This window comes from Pygocentrus nattereri, chromosome 3, assembly GCF_015220715.1.
Source record: "Pygocentrus nattereri isolate fPygNat1 chromosome 3, fPygNat1.pri, whole genome shotgun sequence".
In the NCBI taxonomy this organism is placed as follows: domain Eukaryota; kingdom Metazoa; phylum Chordata; class Actinopteri; order Characiformes; family Serrasalmidae; genus Pygocentrus; species Pygocentrus nattereri.
The window spans coordinates 35,589,285-35,606,842 of NC_051213.1; the positions used below are offsets into that span (position 1 = coordinate 35,589,285).

The following is a 17,558-nucleotide window of genomic DNA, read 5'->3' on the forward strand; positions in this document are numbered from 1 at the left end:
ATGTCAGCAGCTGGACTTCAGCTTGCAGGACTATGGCCAGTTTGAAAGGTCAATCAAGGAAAATGCATTAATGATATTAAGAAAACTGTGCTGTTAATAATCACTTTAATGTGTTATTAACAAGATAATGTGTTAACATTTACAGTGCTAATATATCTGAGTGTAGAGTGAAGAATGCTCAGTGAGTGATGGTGAATGACATGCAGACAGCAGCAGCAGCAGCAAAGAGTGGTTAGTGGTAGCTGTACTTACACAGTGGCCAAGCTAAGGGGTGCATTAGGGGAAAGGGAGGGGGTATATATTAGTGGCTTGTAAATGCTTTTTTTTATTATGCAACATAAAAGTAAATTAAAGAAAAAGCATCATGCCAGGAGGAGAGTGCAAAAAAAGCAGCCAAGCTCATAAGTGCACTTACATTAATTAATCAATCAACAAATAAATATCAATTATGCACTGGTACGTCCATCAATGAGAATGTAATTGTTATTCATTACAGGCCAAAAGTCTGGAAGAAAAACTTTTATAGCCATTTTATTTTCTTCTAAATATAAATGATCTAGAAGATCTAAGAGAAAAAATTGTTTATTAACACAGTACTAAAGGATTTGACTAAGTGTTAGCAGCACGATTTGCATGATTAATTATATTTTATTCTTACTGTGCTATGAGTTTCTGTAATGAATGCAACATCAATGGCTGCAAATCAGAGGGGAAGGTGGTTTTAGGAGCAGAGTCTAACATTAGCAATGTGCTTTGATGAGCTGGGAGTTGAACTCTGCTCTCCCACTTTTGAATTTGACTTAACCATTCTGCTATCTAGCTACTAACAAAGCACACACACATGCACAGCTTAAAAGCTAATTAATCCTTAACTACTAGTGTATGAACACAGTTCAATTGCCATGACTATACTCACTCCCAGAGTTGTGTAAAATGTGTAATGTAGTAATGCTACTGTTACAACAAACCTGCATCATTTTAAGTAATGAAATATATGTTCATTCACTTTTGTAGGCCTATATAGAATAAAAACAGCTGATAATATAGAAAATACTGACTGTTTTTCTCACAGACTTACAAAAATTTGCTTGCAGTTGTTTTGTAAGCAGCTGTATGCCCAATATCAAATGACACTTTGGTGCTTTAGTGACTGTATTTTTTGCAGTTGACTTAATTGAATGGTTAGATTTCTGTTTCATTACACAGCAAAAGAAGTATCTATAATCAGTCACTCTATATTATTCATAATTATAAAATATCACTTCTTATGACATCATTGCAATATCCAACTTCATCGCACATTACATTTTCTGTCTCGCAGCACTAATTTACAACTAATTCTTAATTTGTTTTGCTCCTGGTGGTTATCCTGCAGAGTTTTATCGCAGCTCTTAATTATTCACACATTTAGCTGCTCCTGAAGGTTGATGAGCTGAATCAGGTTTGTTAAATGAGAAGTGTTTGTAAATAATTAAAAACTGTGTTATGTCATGAGGTATTATCATCAAAGACTGAAAAGTGAAAAGTTTGTTTCTGTATAATATGCTATAGTAAGAGTGCATTGCTACACAGCAAAACAGTATTTTGGAAAAAATATATATCTTTAGTTAAACTAGATGTCAGTAAATGTGATTTGTTGGATATTAATGTAAAAAAAAAAAAAAAAAAAAAAAACAGAAAAAAAACAGCTTCCATAATTTTGGCCAATAGTACAAACAGGCATGTCTGCTAGGCCTGTCACGATCATGTAATTTGAGTTGATAAAGTGCCGTATAAGTAGCTGAAACAAACAATTCATTGTTCATTGTAAGCAACCATTAAATTACAAAGCTAATGTGGCCAAATTGGCTGACCATCTTCGATAATCAATCAATTTCGATATTCAGAAGCTCCTGACTGACAACACAAACGGCTCAAGCTCAAATAAGCAAATATTACTCACTGCCTCCTCTCAGCCATGCCAAACTCCATCTCTAAAGGTGTTCCAGCACAAAAACAAAAGCTTTGACTTTGTCTTTTATTGTTTCAATAAAGTCAGTCCACCGAATTCAGTCTGCTGCAATGTAAACATTCAATTGTGAAAGCTAACAACTGTAGAAAGTTACTCTGATCAGCTCAGATAACTGCAATCAAGTGATTATGTAATAATCGTGACAGGCCTAGTATGTACAACAATGGTCTCTGGAAAACTCCCTTCCTGCGGAGCCTTGTTCCAACCACAATTTGCCAAACCTCTTCCAACCTCTTCCCAAGTCCCTGATTAGCTGGATCAAATGCATCAGAGTGATTAAGGGGCAGAGTAGCTTATTGGATACATGTTCAAACTCTTCTCTGCAGGAAGGCAGATCTCCAGTACCAGAGTTCACTGATGTACACTATATACAGCCACACTACACACAGACACAAACAGAAACAAAACCACATGTACATACTAATTCAAGAGGCATCAACTCTGAGTTTAACTCTACAACCAGATGCCCACGAATGTGCTCAGTCAAACCCGAGAGTGAGATCTTATCACCAGAGCTTTAATTAGGTTTCCTGACCCTGCTTGAGGACATGCATTATCTTAAGCACCTCTGAATGGAATCTGCTCTGAGCCAGGGCCATCAGAGCGGGTGTGCACATACACATTAGCGTGGCCTTTTTGTTTATATGCTAGAACACACACACAGTCCAACCCTCACCCAAACCCATTATTAGCATTGTAAATGCCATTTCTCTCTGCTGCTTCTGTCCACCATCACATTATGCAGATATTTGCAGAGGAACGTCTGACATGTACTGTGAGGGAGTGAGAATTCAGTGCTGAGGGTTTGTGGAATGCTCTGCTTGCGGTCACAGCGCTGTTTAGTAAAGCATGTGCTCAGTTTCACATCAACAGAACTACTGCAGCCAACAGCCGAACCCCAAAGCACAATTTTATAGGAATATTTCAGCACGAAAATCTAATTTAAATAGTTTTCCTCTTACCCCAAAATGTTGTATATGAGTCAAGACTTGCTTATGTGCTTTCTGACAGTATATGACACACTAGCTCAAATTCTAGTCATGTATTTTTTATAGCTATTTTGACACTTCAACTTCAACTCAAACTTTATTGTTTTTTGCAAATATTCACTCATTTTGAATTTGATGCCTGCAACACGTTCCAAACAAGTTGGGACAGAGGCATGTTTACCACTGTGTTACATCACCTTTCCTTTTAACAACACTCAATAAGTGTTTGGGAACCGAGGACACTAATTGTTGAAGCTTTGTAGGTGGAATTCTTTCCCATTCTTGCTTGATGTACAACTTCAGTTGCTCAACAGTCCGGGGTCTCCGTTGTCATATTTTGCGCTTTATAATGCGCCACAGGTTATCAATGGGAGACAGGTCTGGACTGCAGGCAGGCCAGTCTAGTGCCCACACTCTTTTACTATGAAGCCACGCTGTCGTAACACGTGTAGAATGTGGCTTGGCATCGTCTTGCTGAAATAAGCAGGGACGTTGCTTGGATGGCAGCATATGTTGCTCCAAAACCTGTATGTACCTTTCAGCATTAATGGTGCCTTCACAGATGTGCAAGTTACCCATGCCATGGGCACTAACACACCCCCACACCATCAGAGATGCTGGCTTTTGAACTTTGCGCTGATAACAATCCAGACAGTTCCTCTTTCCTCTTTGGCCCGGAGGATACGACGTCCATGATTTAAAAAAAAACTAATGTGAAATGTGGACTCGTCAGACCACAGGACACTTTTCCACTTTGCGTCAGTCCATCTTAGATGAGCTCGGGCCCAGAGAAGCCGGCGGCGTTTCTGGGTGTTGTTGATATATGGCTTTCGCTTTGCATTGCAGTGTTTTAACTTGCACTTGTAGATGGAGTGACGAACTGTGTTCACTGACAATGGTTTTCTGAAGTGTTCCTGAGCCCATGTGGTAATATTACAGAATGATGTCGGTTTTTAATGCAGTGCCGTCTGAGGGATCGAAGGTCACGGGCATTCAATGTTGGTTTTCTGCCTTGCCGCTTACTTGCAGAGATTTCTCAAGATTCTCTGAATCTTCTGATGATATTATGGACTGTAGATGATGAAATCCCTAAATTCCTTGCAATTGCACGTTGAGAAACGTTCTTAAACTGTTGGACTATTTGCTCAGACAGCTGTTCACAAAGTGGTGAACCTCGCCCCATCCTTGCTTGTGAACGATTGAGCCTTTCAGGGATGCTCCCTTTATACCCAATCATGACACTCACCTGTTTCCAATGAACCTGTTCACCTGTGGAATGTTCCAAACAGGTGTTTTTTGAGCATTCCTCAACTTTCCCAGTCTTTTGTTGCCCCTGTCCCAACTTCTTTGGAACGTGTTGCAGGCATCAAATTCAATATGAGTGAATATTTGCAAAAAACAATAAAGTTTATCCGTTTGAACATTAAATATCTTGTCTTTGTAGTGCATTCAATTGAATATAGGTTGAAAAGGATTTTGTTCTGTTTTTATTTATGTTTTACACAACGTCCCAACTTCATTGGAATTGGGATTGTAGGAAATGTATTTTTATCTGTTTTTGTGTAGATAACTATCATATAGAGTCCAAAACCATATTTCTGATGACAAAGCTGTACTATACAAGATTCTTTTATTAAAATTAGAAGAAGCAGTGTTCATAAAATAAGATGTGTGTGCGCTCCTGCTGTTCATCTCTCTGTAAAGCCTGATATAATAATATAACAGTCAAAAGTGTCACAACATCAGTGTGGTTGTTTCAAGGCCCAGGAATGATGAATGAAACACACTTCATACACTAAGCATACCATAACTAACTGACAACATTTGGGAGACTGGAAATAGCAAACCCTTGAATTTTGGAAGTATTGTAAGTTTTGCTTTAACACTTCATTTTCTCCACTGTGTTTTGTATCACAGTATAAAAGAAGCACCAAATGGTAGCTCACAAGATACTGATGAATTCTGAGCTTTGCTAGATCACATCAAATGTTGATAAGAAATGATGATAAGAAATCCAAAGTATTGCCTGAGCATTAACTTCAGACTCAGCTCAGCTGTAATGGAGGATGATTAACTCTGACTGAAGCTCATTTGGCAGCTGAGGCTGGAACGTTTCCTCCATTCATTGAGGAAGAGAGGCAGGCAGGATGTGAGCGGCTACAGCACTGCTATGCAGGGCGCCGTCTTGGAACTGGCACATGGTTTCAATCTGAGTGAAATGAATATTGGGGTCTGACTGACAGTGGGGGACTCAGTGGTACAGAACAAGCTAGCTGGCATATGGTACTTAGTCTCATTAATTCCACACTGGGCTGGACCTTTCTGGGTCACTGTCATGTTGAGAATGGACCTACATACAAATAATCTCTGGTCAACAGCAGTTCTGTGGTCAGAAACTAGCTTATCTAGCTCATACACCTACAGCGGCAAAAAAGTATGTGAACCTATGTAAGTTGTTTTATAGTGGTCTTCATTAAAATTCTGATAAAGAAAAGCACAAGCTGTTTAAAATGATAACACAATAAAAAAAACAATGTATTGCTCTTGTCCATACTGACAACATCATTCAAACATTCACAGTGTAGGTTGGAAAAATGTGAATCCCTAGGCTAATGACTACAACACAAGCTAACTGTAATCAATAGTTAGCAAACTTGGGATGCCAATCGATGAGACTAGAGGTTTGGGTTAGAGGTACTTTGACTTTTAAAAACTGCTCCAACATTTTGAGAAGCATCTGCTGACGTGAACCATGCCTCGCAAAAAAGAGATCTCAGAAGACCTACGATCAATAATCGTTGATTTCCTTCAGACAGGAAACAGTTACAAAGTGATCTAAAAGAGTTGAGGTATTCATCTGTCCATAGTCAGACAAACTGCTTACAAATAGAGATGAATTACTACTGTGTCTACTCTCCCTAGAAGTGCCAAGATCGCTCAGAAGGCAGAAAGCAGATCGTTCAATAAAGTAAAACAGAACTAAAGGCTTATAGAAAACACTGGAACTGACTAACATCTCTGTTCATGAGTCTACCTTGCAAAAAACATTGAACAGGCACGGTGTTCATGGCAAGACACCAGGGAGCACCTTGACTCTCCAAAATGCTACTGGGAAAAGTTTTGTGGACTAACTAAGATTGAGTGGAAGTAAATCTACTACCCAGATTTGCTTCAAAACAAGAAAATCTGCCTTCTGGAGATAGCCCAACAAAGATGCTGTGGAATAACCTCAAGAGAGCCATTCACAAGCTGAAGCAGTTCTGTAAGGAGGAACGGTCCAGTATTCCTCTCGAACAGTTTGCAGGTCTGATTTATAGCTACCACAATCACTTGCCTGTGGTCACTGTTGCCAAAGGAGGTTCAATGAGTCATTAAAGCCAAGGGCTCACTTACTTTTGCACTGTGAATTTTTAATCAGTGTACAGAGAGAAGACACACACATCACATACTATTTTTTGCCACTGTATAGTATATAGCACCAAAAAGGCTTTGTTATAGAGTAGGTAAGGTTGGTGGAGGTCAAAGGGAGTGCATATACAAGGTAGGGCTTTCTAATAAAGTGGACAGTGTGTGTGTGTGTATATAATCAGGGTTGTCCAAAAGAAAGAATAAATAAATAGAGACGCAACCTGTCGCAAAGATGCAAAAGATGAATGCACTGAGCCACTACTTATGTTGACATATTTCAAGCTCACATTCACCACAAGTGTCTTACCTCACAGCAGCTGAGGTCCAGTGCCACCTCTTTGAGGTTGGGGTTGCTGGCCAGACCAAGCAGAAGGGCTCTGAAAGAGAAACAAACAGTCACTGTAGGGATTTAAATGGCTGACATTACATTGATTACAACTCTTCAGGACATTCAGATTCAGGGCAACATCCAAACTCAAATTTCTCCGCAATTCAATTCAATTTATTCGGTTTTATTATAATCAATTAGAGGCGTAACAATACGCTTCATTTGATTTTCAATGTTGGCTTCATGAATCTATATTCACATGACACTCTGGACAAAATTCAAATAAAAAAAAAAACAATAATCATGCTGTTGCACAACTTCTACTATGTCTAACTACAGCTGGGAAGTAGGGGCTGTTGATCAATTACATGTTTTTTTTAATTTGTGTTTTTAAAAAATGCAAATTCATTAGATGACTTAATTATCAGAATATCCATTCTTCACAAAGGACTGTCAGTTTTGTGCTGTGATATCAGCGCCAAAATGCATTACTGCACTCCTATAGTCAATTAAACAGACAGCTATATGTTCCTGTACTTAGAGCCTTATGATTGTTTATACTATGTACACTTATGCATTAGATACACCCAGACAGCAGTGGGTTTATTATCTAGTGATTTTTCTAGAAGAGACCACAAACAGTCACTGACCAGTCAAATGTGACTGAAAGTCTATGTGAGAGACAGAGAGATAGAGAGAAAGCAAAAAAAAGACAAAGAGAGAGAGCGAGAGGGAGACAGAGAGAGCGAGAGACAAAGAGGAAAGAAAGAGAAGAGAGAGAGGGGAAAAGTATCTTACTTCAAAGCTTCAGGCGGCAGCTTGGTTCCTGACACGTTGATGGTGTTGAGGACCATAGCGCTGCTGAAGAAATGCTTGAATGCAGGAGGAATATCTTTACTTTTCCTGGATGCGTACACACACACCCACACCCACACACACACACACCCACACACACACACAAAGACATGTAGCAGTTAATTAGTTACTAAGACACATTTTTACACAACTGCTTAAGCTTTTCAGCTTTGAAAACCATAACCTCTCCATAAAAGAGTGAATCTAAAACCTGTAACTCAACTGTGCTAAAAATAAATGATCACAATAATATTAATACAGTCAGGATCTAAAGTGGTAAACTGATCTTGTGAAAATTCCATGTGCAAGGGACAAAATAGACGAAATGAGAAAAACTGCTAAATCTAAACTCATAATAACAGATCTTATAGTGGGGATTAAATGCAAAATAAAAAATACATATATATTATATTCAGCAAATAAACAGCAACTGTGTGTTATCATGTGCAAAAGTGTGTTCTCTGTACAGCAGGCACGTCAAACTGGGGACCTTCCAGGTTAAATTACGGTGGAGATGAGTAATTTCCATCAGCAAATGCCCTGGATTCAGTTCATGAAGTCCTTGCTAGTGAGCTGATGAGCTGAATCAGGTGTGTTTAATGAGACAGTGTGCTGAAGTCTGCAGTGTTTTGGCCCACAAGGACTGGAGTCTGATGCATGTGTTGTAGAGGAACTCACTTTCACTTACCAAACCAACTAAATGTCATTTGACCAGGGGCACCCAAACTTTTGTTTGTGACTGGCCGCTCACTGGCATTCGGAGTTGACCTGCTACATCCCTGGGCAGCACTTAGCACTACCTTAGCAACTTTTACACTCATCCTCATACAAATCTCGCTGTCAAGTTTGAAAATATGTCCAGATTTAGAAGCTGAAATAGCATTTAATCCAATCAAAGCAGCCCAGATATCAATACTTCTGATTTTTTCTTACAGCAGCAACATTTTTGAGAACGATCAAATTTTAATCCCATTAAACTTGCTACAGCAGACAGCAATAACACAGTAACTGCAGTGATTTGGCTAAACCAAGTGCATCGTTTCAGTCATTTACATTAACAAGAGTCACTTGAAGCAGATTCACAAGCATGTGTTAAGTTGTTAAGTCATCTTGCTCAGTTAGAAGTGCTGATGGGGTCTTGCGGGACCCTGTGGAGAGACGTTTTACTCTCACGTCTATGCTAATCTTCATGTTCTTGACATAATTGCTCCCTTCTTCTTTCGGCAGCAGCCTGCTGACTGCTGATTGTACTCGTAATGCAACACTAAGAACCACACTGAACCGGCTTGAATTGTTTCCAGCTAATGACTTCAGACTTCAGGCACTGCCATTGAAAATTAGCCAGTTGGCTAACACTGCAACATTTACCTGACTGATTAAAGTGCACTGTCCCATGTATATAAATAAATAAAAGGATTAAAAGATTAACTAGCATGCATCTCTGCAATCCAATAGAGGATGGGTAGATACTTTCTAGCCATCTGAAAGAGCGCACAGGCTTCCTGTCCCAGTCTGAAAGTGAAAAGGAGCTGAAACTTGACTGACCACTCCATCTTGAACCGAAAATACTCACTTCATAGGAATGAGCTGCAGGAATGACTTTCAGTCTATTCAGCAGTCAAAATGTGAGTCCCTGACAATGAACAAAGAGGGTTGAAGAACAAGAAGGTCCTTTAAGGGTTTTTCAGTAAAGGTAACAGTTGTATTTAGAACCACTGGATGTGGTTAAATGTAGAACCTTTTTGAAAATGGTTCTATACAGCACCAAGGTTGTGGAAGAAGCAGGAATACTATGGACAAAGCTGGAAAACTAGGGGGGTGGAGCTTGCATTTTCAAAAAAGTTTAAGGAAGTGGAAACTGGTAAGGCTGTTTGATTCCAGAATTCCAGATTCCAATTCCAAAAAAATACAATAGAATGCACATGTACAATATACATTATCTACAATGTTTATAATCTGTGACTATTATATTTGGCAAGGAAATGTGAAGAGTTAATGCCAGCATGAACCTCTCTGACCAAGATGGGCTGGCTGAGTTGTACCTGATTTTTTTTCTGTGTATTCACTTCAGGTGGGCAGATGTTTTGGCACTAGCAATATAATTTGACTGTAAATTATATTCTACTTTACTTCAAACCTTTTCTAAAGCTGGACATCTTTGTTTTGGAAAGAATTTTTCCATGTGCACTCAGGTGCAGGAAAACGTACCACTATATGGAACGGAGTTCAAAGCTTTGCAGCATAATTTCGATTCCAGGTATTTTGGGAATCGAGTGTCTATTGCAAATTGATTCTTTTTGGGATTGACTCCCAGCCCTAGAGAATGAATAAAGTCATTAACCAAATACACACACTCGTCATCTAAGCTAGGTGCAATTTATCATCTCCAATTGGCCTGAATGCATGTTATCCTGGTCTCCAAATGCCCCAAAATCCCAACAAAGGATCCCAACAAACACAAAAATGGCCACATGGTTGCTGTAATCACTAAGGGAGGGAAGACTAATCGCTAACATCAAGGGGCAGAATTTCCAACTGGTGGGAATGGCTCTCAGGTTTCTGTTGTCTGCATAAAGACAACATTATTTTACTTTATTTCAAAGGAGGAATGACTTCTCTCTCTGTCTCGCCAAAATCATGGTTCACATAAAACTAGGAAAATGCATTAATATTGTTAAAAACTTAGCTGCATAAATCATCACTACTAATCATCAGGCAAGATTAAAAGTTGGGGGTGTGTGTACATGCTCAGTCTAAGGGGTTAGTGTGTGTTGTAAGCTGAGTGTGTGTGGTATGTGACTCCAGATGGTCTCCTGAGGGAGAACAGGCTGCCATTCAATCATCATAAACCTCCTGAGACTTCAAATCAATTTCTCTCACTCTGCAGAGAGAGAACCCAAAACCATCTGAATATAATAATGCTGTCAGGCAAGCAGAGCAAATGTCTTTTGGGTGGATGTTTTGCCCTGCGATTGTGTGTGTGTGTGTGTGTGTGTGTGTGTGTGTGTGTGTGTGTGTGTGTGTGTGTGCGCGCTCTGGAGTGCTCGAGTTATATCTTTGCATCCAGTAGGAGTAACAAATGTTTGTGTTTTGATGGATGAACGAGGACCTATGACTAGAAAGGGCAACATGACAAAATATATCATTTTCACAATATTAAAGGCATTTGTGATTTTATGATGTATGATACACTATATTTTGCATTTCTATGATTTGACAAGTTGGAAAGGAAAGCCACATTTAAAACATATCATCAAAAACAACATTCCAAAAAATTAATCAAAGGACTAATTATGCTCTCGTTGTGATAAAAAAAATAAATAGTTGGTTACTTAAGTACAGACAATATTCATGACATGCTCAGAAAACAGAACTGTGCTGTCATTAATCATGACGACAACAAAATATTGTCCATCTCGACCTATAACTGAGCTTGCAAGTCTGGTGTGTGTGTGTGTGTGTGTGTGTGTGTGTGTGTTCCCTACAGACACAGCTCTTCTCCCTCCATATGCTCCAGTCTGTAGTTGAGCTGAACAGGGAGCTCTACATGGCCAACTCAGTAGCAGCTTCTGCCAGTGTGGGCAGTGTTGTATTACTACAACAGACTCAACAGTGTCTTATTTGATCATAACGTTTCAACACAGTAATCACTACAACACAGCAACAGAGTATAGTAGCATGCTGAATACTGAATGTTGGGTACATTAACTCATAACCAAAATAAATATAGATAGATAGATAGATAGACAGACAGACAGATAGACAGATAGACAGATAGATAGATAAAAAAAAAACTAAAGTCTAAAAGTAACATTATACAAAACTAACTCCAGCTTCAGAGTCAACTCTGCGTATAGTTGCACATGCAGGCTAGTTCTTTGAAATGTTGGTGACAATAGGCCTACGATTTTTTTCAATGGTTTAAAAGCCTGTAATTATCTCCCACTCAGTGTGTATTAGAGTCTTTAATCTTCTCAGCATTTCTATCAGTGTGCACTCTGAATATGGGTGTTGCAGCGGGGTTGACGCAGCAGCACTGCGATTAGGTAAGGATGTGGAGTGTTACCACCATGATAGACAATACTACTGCAAAAGCACACAGGGTGGGTGTGTGCTGCATGGTTGCTAAGGCAGAAAGTCTAGGCTAGCGGTTCCCCGTTTCAGTCATGGGGACCCTGTGACCTGCACAGCTTCAATTAGACAGCCCCAACACACCTGATCCATTAAATTGCACTTTGCTGAGATGAACTATATCCCCCTGAAATCAGGAACCACTGAAGTGTTAGTTAATTGGAAGCAAAAGGCGAGCTGTGGAAACTTCTTTCTGAAAAATATGCCAAAACTAGCGCAAAACGCTCGGTACTTTGGAACCTTAGAGCACTTAGTCTTGGATAAACAGATGCAATGAGTTTAAATCAAAGTTCATATACCAGCCTACAGTGTTTACCTGTGGGCAAAGACACTCTTAGACACGTTGAGGACGGCAAGATGCTGGACAGATCCTCTAAGAAGTGCAGAGCAAAGCTGGAACACACACACATACAACACTATTAAAATGTACAAAGGATTCTACATCACTTTTACATACCGATGACTTAAAGCATATTAGAAGTTATTCAATTATTCATGCTCATGAGGCGTAAAATAAATGAAGGTGCTGAATTAATGTATTCATCAACCAGCTAATTTAACCTTCATTCTATTAATCAAATTCAGTCAAGAGTCCCACAGAAGAAGGCAGCTCAGATGCTGGAACTCACCAAGTCCAGCGAGCAGTCGGTATTGGACAGGTCCAGGGTGCTCAGGCTGTTTGGCTGGCTGAGGAAATTGTAAAAATTCTGCAGAAAGAAGGTAATGAAGAGGCTTGGTTGTGCAGAAATAGCATGTTAAACATTAATACTGTTCTACATAAACTCATGATTATGAGAACAGATCTCCATACTGCATCAGCCATGGCAAAATCAATGCAATCTGAGCCAAAGTGGACAGGAATTGATGAGGTTATCAAAGAGAAAGCTGCTTGTGTCAGCTGAACTGGAGTCAGTCACACCTGATTTAAATATGAACTAATATTCACATTAAGGGAAAGGTTTACAAGAGGAAGGGATGTACAGACAGTGCAAAACAATGCATCCCGGATGGGTAGTGGCTTATTGCCTTTTACTTTGGAACAAGTGACCTTAAATTTGATCATTATAGCCTGACATTTCAGCTAGATTTAGTGTGTGGAGTATCTGAAAACGTTGACTAAAAACTTTTTAAAATATGTCTCAGAAAATCTCAGAATAATGAAATACTATGGTATGTATATTGTATCATAAATGTGTTCATGTATTATGAAATTACATTGCTGGAATATCATCAAACCCTTTACTGGTATACAATTACAGACTGCAGCCCATCTACTGTTTGTATGCATGTATTTTCTGACCACAGGACCACTGTTGACCAAATATTATTTGGGTGATGGATCATTCACAGCATAGCTGTGGCTCTGACATGGTAGTGGTGTGGCAGTGTGTGTGGGCTGGAGTTTTTACATGTCAGGGAGACTGGTCCAACTCCCAAAACATAGCCAAGCAGCTCTGTGGTCAGAAACTGACTATTAATGAAGGCCCAGAGGATGTCCAAGTCAAATTGTGCATCAAGAGATTGTCAATTGTCTAAACTTACACACGAGCAAGGGGAAGCTATGAGGCAGTGTTTCTAATAAAGTGTAACGTTTTGCAGAATGATCCACTGAATGACAGACCAGATCAGACAGACCCACTGAACGACTGACCAGATCAGACAGAACGATGACTCTACCTCCTCTGAAACTGAACACACTTGCAAACTTATTAAGACCTATGCCATACATTTACACGAACTATGGTACATTTTAATGTAAAATAAATGTTCCTAAAGTTATTTTGGGTTGAATATTAATAGGCTAGAACCTTTATTACCCTATATTTTGAGTAATAATGCATAAAATGTTCTTGAAAGGTTTTATTAGGGAACCAAGTCTAGTTGTTTTGCATCACTCTTTTAGTGACTTTTGGCTTTTTAGCTGTATTTTTCATGTACATTTATTTATTTATTTTATTTCTTCCAATTTTAGCTGTAGCCAATTACACTCACTAGCCAGGTTTCCCACTAGCTCTCCCCAAGTCACGCCAAGCGTTATTCTTTCAGACTGCCACTAACACGTCATTGGACATCTTAACACGCTTGGAGGAGAACACTAACTGCTTATTCTATTACATCAGCTAACAAACATCTGCGTTGGCTAGCATCTTGCTGAGTGGTGGGGGAAATGAAGAAGCAACCTACCCACCCAGAGAGAGGGAGGCTAATTATACTTTCTCGGACCACGGATTTTTGTGGAATCACTGAAAATGAAACTTTTGATGAAACCAACACAAGATGCCTGCACCTTCATTCAAATTCAGGGCATGATCATCAGTCAAAGCTCACAGCTCTGCTGACACTAACCTTTCCTGGAGTATTAGCACTATGACGGATGCACTACACTACAATATCTGTCATGTTCTCTCACTGAGAGGGGCTTGGCCGACCTATACCACCCCAGCGTGAATGCTACACTGATTTACCTCCCCTCTGACTCCAAACAACCCCACAAAAACATGCCCGTCAATATCCCAGCTTGCACGAGGAGCAGATCAATCAGCTGTTATTGATATGACCATTACCACAGAACAGGAGACAGAATGTAATGAGAGGAAAAGGAGAGCAAGAGAGAGAGCGAGAGAGAGAGTGAGAGAGCGAGAGAGCAAGAGAGAGAGAGAGTGAGAGAGTGAGAGAGTGAGAGCGAGAGAGCAGGAGAGAGAGAGAGAGAGAGAGAGAGAGAGAGAGAGAGAGAGAGAGAGAGAAAGAGAGACACAGCCAACAGGCTTTGTGGACAGAGCATGTCCAGAAATAAAATCCCTACATTGGCCCAAACCCCCCGAGGATTCAGAGAATCAAGTCCCAGCTCTTGCCTCTGTGGGCAATCCCCAGTCCAATCCCTAACACTGTTGCACTGACCACCTCCTTCCCTCCAGCAGGGGGCAGCACTTACCGGCAGGTCATCCCCACGCAGAATGTTCCCTGAGAGGTCCAGATGGCTGAGGGTGCTGAGGATGGACTGGTTGGCACTCAGTGACTGGGCAAGGCTGTTCACCCCTTTGACACAAACAGAAAGAGGGCAGTAGCTTAGAAAATACACTGAGTTATGCTGAACTCAAGCTGCTGAGTGTTGGTGTGCACCTTGCAATGTTGTATTTGCATTGAAATTGGAACGTGGATTTCTATAATGCGTCTACAATAACTAGAAATCAGGGAAGTTGAGATTACACAAGGTGCTTTCAGGTAGGCCTAGGTGCTAAAGATATAATCAGACATTTTTGATGCTGATGGTAAGAGATGCCCTATCAGAATCAATGCGTATCAGGCTGAAATCACCGGAATATCCAGGATGGTATAGCAAAGGATATTAAAAAAATTCAACCCAATCCTGTAACAAACTTATCCTGAAACAGCAAACAATCACACTGTGTGATGCTGTTAGCTGTGGGACAGAAGAGTATTTGAGTAGCTTGAGAATGATAGACTACTTTAAGCTATTGTGCAATCTGTATAGATAATGCGTGTAAAACGCACTTTTGATTCTGGTCCTTAATCCATAAAGGCTTAAACTTTGAACAAATGCCACTTCGCTACATTAGGTGCACGAGACATGAAAGGAGTCTAGCTGTTCACTCATAACAGCACAAGCCAGTGTGATAGGAGAGTTAAATGGCATATATATAAATAAAACATTTGGTCACAATGAACTCTCTCTAACTACTTCAAGCTACATCAACAGATCAGTACTGCAAAGAGATATCAGCTGACCGCCTGCAGTTTGACAAAAGTAGACAAGTTTGCACACATCTCTGATTCATGAAAAGTCACATGACTGACCCACTGAAGCCCGGAAGGACAAGTGACCCTGCCAGAGTTTAAATAAATGGTAAAATCTCCCAGTAGCAGCCGACATTTCAAATGGTGGCCTTTAGATCACTTTTTCTCTAATTAGTTCTCTGAGTAGACACACCAATCACACACTGGATTATTTCAGAAAATGATGAGGATGTGGCTAATACCTCGTCAAGCTCTCAACATATTCAATTATGCATTACTGTCAGAATCCAGGTTACACAACGTGAACACACTGTTGGAAAGGCTTCCTACTGGACACAGGGTTGATTATGAGACAGTGTAACTGCCACTCAAAAATATGGCACTTAAAAACACTGCTTGACTAATTAATATACTAATGCAGAATTTCATTTTTCATATTTTTAATGCCCACTTTTATAGTCTTTGTGTAGTAATTTACCTGTCCTGGGCCCTCAGGTTTTATTTGGCACTTTGGGTAGTGATGGTCCAGTTCAGGTCACTTTCAGAGAGAATTTCATTGTACTTGGGTCAATTTCAGACATCATTTTGTTGCAATTTGGTCAGTTTACGACAGAATTTTGCTGTACTTGGGTCAGTTTTGGACAGAACTTTGCTGTACGTGGGTCAGTTCAGACAGAATTTTGTTGTACTCAGGTCACTTACTGATCACATCTTGATGATGAAAAGAAAAAAGACCTTCATTACACTGTTTCATTATATGTAAGACTATAAGTGTTGACGTGAAGCTTGCTGTGGGTGGTCTGTGCTGCTAAAGATTTGGCAGTGATAGTTGCGCTGCCCCCCCGTGCCCCTTCCCACTCTGAATCTCACAGCGCTCCGCCTGCCAGCCAGGACGAGAGCACAGGGGCCATCAGCTGTCGAGCAGAGTTGGACAGCAAGACGTTTTTATGCTGTTTGCTTTTTTTCCAGTACAACCCCTGGCAGCAGAGGCAGATCTATAGAGCAAGCAGAGCAAGCAAACCAAGCAACTGCTTAGGCCCCCATGGAATGGACATCAAGCTGAGAATGTTGTTCAAAATTCAGCTGCACAGGCTTCATTAACAGGGTAGATACGTATTTTAAGGGATTCACTCTTCATAGAAAACTGAGGAACAGCGTCTTACAGTAAAAGTTGTATTGTTCTTTAAAGCACAATTAGTGAGTAAAATGAGCTGTTATAATTCTTTGGATTCCAGTTAATATTTCCTCAGACGTGCTGCTGCCTCTGATGTGCACTTGTGTTGCGTGAATCTGCAGTTTTGCCGTACATAAATGACGTGTGTAATCACTGGAGGGTTAGCGGTCTGTCTCAGAGAGCGTAAGGCGCTGCTCATTAGTGTCTTATTACACACACAGGGCCAGCTGGTGTGAAGTGTCTCATTTAAAGTGCGAGCTCGGAAAATGTCGAGCCAATTTCCACTTGAAAACATTAAATTCTAACAAATGAAATATGAATTTCAGAGCTCAGCACAGAGCACAAGGGAGATCATGATTCAATAGCTTAACAGAGCAAAGAAAAGCAGCAATTATGCGCAACCCTTTGTGCCCTTTATTTGACTTAGCAGAGTCCCATTTACAGCGGAGCTACTTTTTCAGGAGTGAGAGCTCTATTAAAGTCAGAGCAGGGCAACTTGGTACATTTAGTTTTTTTAACAAGGTCATACTGAGTTAAGTGTAACAGGTATTAAGGCAAATGAGATTTCTTTTCATTCATTTCTTTTTATTCCATTCTATTTATTTATTTTTTTTAGTTGTTTTTTTTCCAGTCGCTTTTTTCCGTATACCATACCTAATCAGGGAATTTCACTCAAGCTACAGATATAATCAAGATATACAACAAGAGTTGTGTGCACAATGGATTGTGGTTATTTGTAACCCATATTCAGAAATTATTCTGAAGAAAATATCTCACAATCCCATTGACATCAAAACAAAAGAAACCCATCCATCCATCCATCCATCCATCCTTCCATTCTTCCATCCATCCATCGAACTGTTATCCTACTCAGGATTTGAACCACAAACTCCTGGTTTTGGCTGA

The 17,558-nt window shown here is 39.9% G+C and overlaps 1 protein-coding gene across 7 annotated transcripts in view; it reads right to left on the minus strand.

Annotated features, from left to right (window-relative positions):
- Positions 1 to 17,558, minus strand: part of LOC108429248 (F-actin-uncapping protein LRRC16A) — a 155,567-nt gene that overhangs the window by 63,663 nt on the left and 74,346 nt on the right. For 5 of the 7 annotated variants that reach the window (XM_037536903.1, XM_037536902.1, XM_037536907.1 and 2 more), the window contains exons 13-18: positions 14,655 to 14,758; positions 12,352 to 12,429; positions 12,039 to 12,115; positions 7,535 to 7,639; positions 6,716 to 6,785; positions 253 to 264 (exon numbers count right to left, since the gene is read on the minus strand). In XM_037536903.1, the coding sequence (XP_037392800.1) occupies positions 253 to 264; positions 6,716 to 6,785; positions 7,535 to 7,639; positions 12,039 to 12,115; positions 12,352 to 12,429; positions 14,655 to 14,758 (446 nt within the window). The remainder of the gene's footprint in view (positions 1 to 252; positions 265 to 6,715; positions 6,786 to 7,534; positions 7,640 to 12,038; positions 12,116 to 12,351; positions 12,430 to 14,654; positions 14,759 to 17,558) is intronic. The other 2 variants (XM_037536904.1, XM_037536906.1) reach the window with 1 other exon arrangement.